The 6,304-nt window shown below is 35.4% G+C and overlaps 1 protein-coding gene across 1 annotated transcript; it reads right to left on the reverse strand.

The window, feature by feature from the left end:
- Window positions 1-213: 213 nt before the first annotated feature.
- On the reverse strand, window positions 214-4,324 carry LOC106390794 (fimbrin-5). The gene is made up of 15 exons (XM_013831330.3): window positions 4,123-4,324; window positions 3,761-3,881; window positions 3,522-3,692; window positions 3,213-3,451; window positions 2,968-3,139; window positions 2,833-2,871; window positions 2,639-2,707; window positions 2,430-2,546; window positions 2,067-2,278; window positions 1,665-1,823; window positions 1,387-1,586; window positions 1,101-1,258; window positions 917-1,013; window positions 719-810; window positions 214-644 (listed from the first exon to the last, which is right to left on the reverse strand). The coding sequence occupies exons 2-15, from the start codon at window positions 3,845-3,847 to the stop codon at window positions 396-398; spliced, it is 2,061 nt and encodes a 686-aa protein (XP_013686784.1). The 5' UTR covers window positions 3,848-3,881; window positions 4,123-4,324; the 3' UTR covers window positions 214-395.
- Window positions 4,325-6,304: the final 1,980 nt, after the last annotated feature.

The raw sequence follows: 6,304 nt of genomic DNA on the forward strand, positions 1-6,304 counted from the left end.
AAAAATTCACGTACTTTGAAATTATAACTGTTAGGTATATGCATTTGTTGTTATCTTTTGCACCAATTTTTTCATGGACCATATTTTATACATGCCCATCTAATTTGTTTAGGAAAACTTTTCCATTTACATATCTCAAAGAAAAGCTGTGACAATAATAAAAATATCACAAATAAAGTAAATTGTTTCACAAGTTTCATCAACAAGTATTGGTGTTGGTTCATTCTGAAAAATAATTTATTAATGTTCCATGTAGCAGTCAAAACAAAACACGAATAGTCTCGTGCAATTGCCAATAAAAGAAACCAATGGACAAATGTCAAAAAAAAAAACCAATGCACAATTTCAAAAAAAAAACAAAATAGAAACAGCAATAAAATTACCATTCAAACTCGCTATGCATCTTTATTATTCCCATCATCAACATCATCCTCGTCTGTCTTTGTCACCAGTTCTTGATCTTGGCCGCTTGGAGAGGACTCAGAGGCCTCATCAAGGGACAAGTTGGAGATCTCACCAGTAACAGAGTTTGCATCGCCTTCATCAGCCGCATCTTCTGAGACATTCGACTCTGTGTCTGATTGTTGCTGGAGGCTCCAGTACATGATGCTAGCCGCCAAAATAAGCATCATTTTCGGGTTCACCTGTTTTACACAAGTAGATTGACTCAGCAAAAAGCGGAAAAGCATTCCAGTCTGTTTCCATATAGATATATTACCTCTATGATATCCTCAGGCAACAAGAATATGGAGCATCCGAGCTTCCTTGCAACACTGATGATGTATGTGGCATTCAACTTCTTATCCTCCTCTGTTTACGTGCCAATTACAGCCAAACAGAACCCACTCTTCAAACCGGTATGAAATGAAATTTATAGAAAACAAACACGCAGTGAAGTTGAAACATCATAGTTTACCTGTTTCTCCACTGGTAACGAGGCTCCAGTTGACAACTCTTGGCTCTACCGCAGTCAGAAGTTCCAGAAAGAAGATTCCACTAGACAGATTCTTGTCCTAATATCAAAGAAAAGCAACCGTCAAACTATTAGGTTTCTGAAGATGGGTCTCCGTGAATCACATCCAGACTTGGTTGCCACTTACTCTGAAGCTATCAGCCTGAGAAGTTCGGCCCACTCTCTTCACTTTCCTATTCGCCCAGTTTAGAATATCTGCATCTGTAATTTCTTTACCTTGCGAGTGAGATCTCAAGTTCTTCAGAAGTTGGAGCATTGTATATCTCATTAATTGCCACAGAAAAGCTGCATAATCATTGATGGTACGAGAAATTACATATTGTTTTCTCGAATAAAGTCAAGTTATGAGCAATACTAACAGTTAATGCGAGACATATAAAGTAAATTATCTTAGAAGTGTGCCTTGAACTCACCGAGGAGGAGTTTCTTATTTCCTTGCACAATGTCATTTCCAGCTACATTGACGAGGGAGAATCGAAGTTCTTTGCCAATCTTTATAACTTCATTGCAGTTCTCAACCTTTTTGAATGGCATTTTTATGGGAGGTTTATTTGCATGTTTCCAGTTGACTGAGCCAGGCGAAACTTTGTCAAGAACTTCAAGAAGAACCCACCTAAATGAGATAAGGTTTAGTTAGATACAAGCATATAATAAGAAATAAAGCGCACTCAAACAGAACTCCATAGCTTACCCATTCCTTAGATCCTCGAAAACATTGTTGACATAAGTGGCAGTACCAAGACTGTTAATCCAGAGGCGGAAACATCTTTCTTCTCGTGAAGTTTCCACATCATCTGTCATCATCTCAGCAAATGACGTTGACTTTGAACTGTCATCAGTTAACCCATTCCTGCAACAAAGAAAATAACACTAGTAAAGTAGCAAATACAGAAATCATTATCAGCTTTCTAATTCATTTAGAAACCCTGTCAAAACACCATTAGAGGCAAAAAAAAAAAATGTAAAGAACATCACTTTTTATCAAGCAAAACCATTTTTGGATTTTTGGATAATTAATACTTTAATGGTCCAAACCCCACTGGAACGATGCTATCATATTATTTTTAAGCAACCTGTCAAGTTTGCTACTAACCTGTGCTGAAATATTTGCGCCACAAATGCAAGGTTGAGATTTGCTGAGCCGTCCACTATATCTTTAGGAGAAAGATATCTTTTACAATCCATCTTCTCAGCCTGCTCAAGAACCTTTTTCGCTCTTTCTGTGGGGTCTTTGGTCTCTAATGTACCATGCGTCGAGTGTTCTGGAGCAAGAGCGTTAAGCAGATATGCATATGCCTCGCCGTCCTGGAAACACAAAAGAAAGCTGAGGTTAGGATCAACGACAAAGTGGAAAAATGCATCACTGTCAAGACTATTGTAACTTTACAACTCATGGGCAGTGCTGGGTAGAGAATATATGTTAATTGAGGAGAAAGGGTAAGCAGGGTCAAATTACCTTCACATCAGAAGAAAAATTCGTAACCTGCTTTTCATAACCAGCTTTCTTGAGATGAAAATTCATCCATTTTAGCAACACTTTTTCAGGAGCTAACCCCATGAGCTCCTCGGCATCCTGCAACGTCATGAAGATTTAATGTAGTTTCAATCTCATGACAATAAATCCTTGTAGAAAGCACTGAAAAACACGTCAAATATATATATTACCTGAGTGTCGTCCACCAATTGAAAAAGTGAAGGAGTTTTCTTAAAATTGAGATCAGCCAGCATTTGGATCTGATATTTTGGCACAAGAACAACAAAAATTGTAAGTTATATAATAATAAGTCAACATTACACAAAATGTAACCATCCTATGAACTGGAAAAGAAATATGACACCTAGAAATGGAAAGTGAGTACCTTAATAATCTGAGATATCAACCCAAGTACGAGATATGGCTGCAAAGAAGAAGGAAGGAAAAAGAACAATGAAACTTGGCAGGTCATGTAAACAACAGAATAAATCATCCTTGTTTCTTACGAAATTATACTCACTCTTCCTTCAGCAATGTCCTGTGTTCCAATGTTGACGACAGTGCAGCCAATAGCTTTGGCAGAATTGAGACCAAGAGTAAGGTTCTCATTCCTCTCCCATGGGTTAAGAATTTTCTTAGTGTTGATAGCTCGTTCGTCGATGGTCCCAGGAACAGCAAGATTGATAAGCTTACTGCAAAAAAGGAACAAGGATGAGCACAAAGAAATTTCGAAATGGGCAAATGAAGAAAGGCATTTGTATATACCACAAAAGAACACCATCCTTAACAAGATCAAAAAAAGCATTGGTGGCAGGATCAATAGGAAGGTAGCTCTTCAAGAAAGGGTCATCTCTCAAGTAACTATTGACATGGGAAACATAGGAAGCCTTCTCGGCTTCGTTAATGGCATGATGAACCGTAGTGGTGCTAGTTTTGAGGAACGAGGAAGAACCTTTCGACCCTCCTGATTTTTCGACTCCCCGGGCTTGCACACTTAGGAAGGCCTATACGAAAACCATCCATCAAAAGCTGATTAAAAAAAAACAAATAAGTAGAAAAGACGAGAGAAATCACCCGGAGGAAAGTCTCGAAATCGACTTCTTGATCAGCATCGGGATAAGACTTGTCCAAAACAGATTTGATCTCATCGGCATCAAAGGTGCCACTAAAAGCGTTGAGCTTGGCGAGAACAGGAGGTAAATCTCCAACGGCGAAGCGATCCAAGAGCGTTTTATTGGAATTAAACTATACAATGCACCCAAGTAAACATTAGATACTTTACTCATAAAAAAAATGTGATGTTGAAAATGAACCTTGGATTTAAGGGTTCGTAATTCCACTTGTGTAAATTGGCTGTGTAACTCTGGATCGGAGACGACGACACCAACGTAACTTGACATCTTTTTCTTCTAAGCGTTTCTCAAAAACAAATCCCTATGCAGCCAATTCATATTATCAATCAATCAATCAAACAGTAACATAAACCAAAGAGAAAACAAAAGGGAAATCTGAGAACAAAACGGAATCGGCATCGGAACGCAAAGCAACGATCTAGATTAACGACGTCGTGGATGCATCGATCGATCGATCGGATGTAAAGGCGATGGCAGATGATGATTTGAAATAGAAAAAAATGGGGATGATCAAATCTAATATAGAGACAGCGATAACAGACCTTTTAGAGAAGAGGAGATTGATGATGACAAGACGTGTTCATATCTCGCTGGGGATGATGATGAATGTGACGACGATGATAAATAGACCCTTTATTCAATGCGCGATAGCCACGACCTGCAACGAATGAAAATTATATGACAACGAGACACAGAATGGTGGTGAGGGTTTCTGTTTAGTATTTACTAGGTCCTTGTCCGCGCTACGCGCGGATAGTATTTTGTTTTTTTTCTTCATATTTTTGTACTATTATGTCAATTGTTTAGTTTTATAAAATGTTATGTTTTTATTGTAAATTTGGAATTAAAAATCTAGTTTTTGCTTACTGTAAAGTAAGTTAATTTTTTTGAATCTTACCACAATACATTATACATAAATAGAATATAGTTGGTCTTTATATTCTTATTTGGTGTAATATTGAAAATTTTGATGGTTTTTTTAAATTATATATATTAGGATTGATTTTCGTGACTATATTCTATAATTGTCTAAAAAAATTGTTTGTCCTATATAGACATCCACATAAATATGGACTTCTGATAAATTTGTTCATTGAGATATTTAGTTTCACTTTTAACTTTATTCTCTTTTTTGACATCCTCATGCTAGCTTGTGGGGCTAGCCAACTTGGTGCAAAAGGGTTTACAAAAGCTGATTGAGATGCGCGTGATCGGACACCTTTTGCTAGGCTATTCATACGTAATTTTAAAGCTCTAGGAATATAAGCAATAGAAAGTTCAGAAAATTCTTTAGATACAGCATGTATTTCGTTGAGCTCCGAGTCCAACACAGGCCAATCTTTCTCCTTTTGAATAAGCATAACCAGTTGTTCACAGTCGATTGAAAGACCATCTCTCTGTGTCTAAACTTCAGTATCACTTGCATTGCCCATAGCAAACCTTCAGCTTCCGCTTACAGTGGTGATTTGGTGCGTGTATATCGGTCCTTACTCCAAACAGCATTGGAAAGTCACCATCCATTAACACAAAGTCAAGTCAAGATATGTCTCTTTCATTTATCCAGGATGTCTAGCAGGAGCGTTTCTTTGCGAAAGAACAGTTGTGTCTGTTACCTCAACTCCCATGTCAATCTCCATAATCTTGTCTACACGTTGAGTTATCCTCCAACACTATGCTTCAATTTTATTCGCTAATGGGAAAAACATAATTACTACGACACTATTAATGATTGTTTTTTTTGTTAGACCGATACGGCAAACTTATGTTTTATTTAACAAAACTCTTATTTTAATTTTGTATTAAAGAATCAATTATATTTTATATTATCCATAATTTTAGTAAATTTACTTATTTGTCATGTTTTTATTAGGTTTTCGCTAAATCATTGATTTATTATTTATTTTTAGCTAAGTCACTAATTTATTAATTTAAAAATACCCTTAATTAATATTATATATATATATATATATTAAAATGAATTTTTTATTAGTAATATTAAATTTCTATTTTATATTAAAATTTAGTTAGTTTTTCTTATTTGTCATATTTTATTAGGTTTTAGACTTTTAGATAGGTTATTGATTTATTATTAATTTCTAACTGATTCGCTAATGTGTTAATTAAAAGAATACCCTTAATGAATTTTATATATAATTAAAAACGAATTTTATTTTAATCATATAAAATTTATATGTTATATTAATATTAAATAAATGATTTTAAAATAATATAATAAAATTATCAAAAAAATTTAAAATAAGATAATTCTTATTTATATTTTATAGCTATCTGAAAACAATAATTTTATTATAAAAGTTAAAAAGATACAAAAAATTATAATTAAATATTATTCAAGAAAAAAATATTTATATAAAGATATTTTCTAAACTATTTCTAAGATATGAGTGTTTTAAAAAATTTAACACGGGATGTTTAGAACACGGGATTATGCTTATGAGAGAGTGGCTCGGGAATGGGCTTCGAGATGGGTCGTCATGAGAGAAAGGTAAATGGGGGAGACGGCGATTAGGTTATTCAGAGGATGAGAAAGCTGTGTGCGCTTTGGCTTGAGTCTCAACAATACGTAGATTAGGGTTAATGGGCTGGGCTGGGATAAAGTGAATTATCAGATTGATGGGATTAATGGGCTGGGCTGGGTGAAAGTGAATTATCTGAGTTTGGCTTCACTTCGGCTGATGGCGCAAAACAAAAATACGGAGTCGG

This window comes from Brassica napus, chromosome C4 (genome assembly GCF_020379485.1).
Source record: "Brassica napus cultivar Da-Ae chromosome C4, Da-Ae, whole genome shotgun sequence".
In the NCBI taxonomy this organism is placed as follows: domain Eukaryota; kingdom Viridiplantae; phylum Streptophyta; class Magnoliopsida; order Brassicales; family Brassicaceae; genus Brassica; species Brassica napus.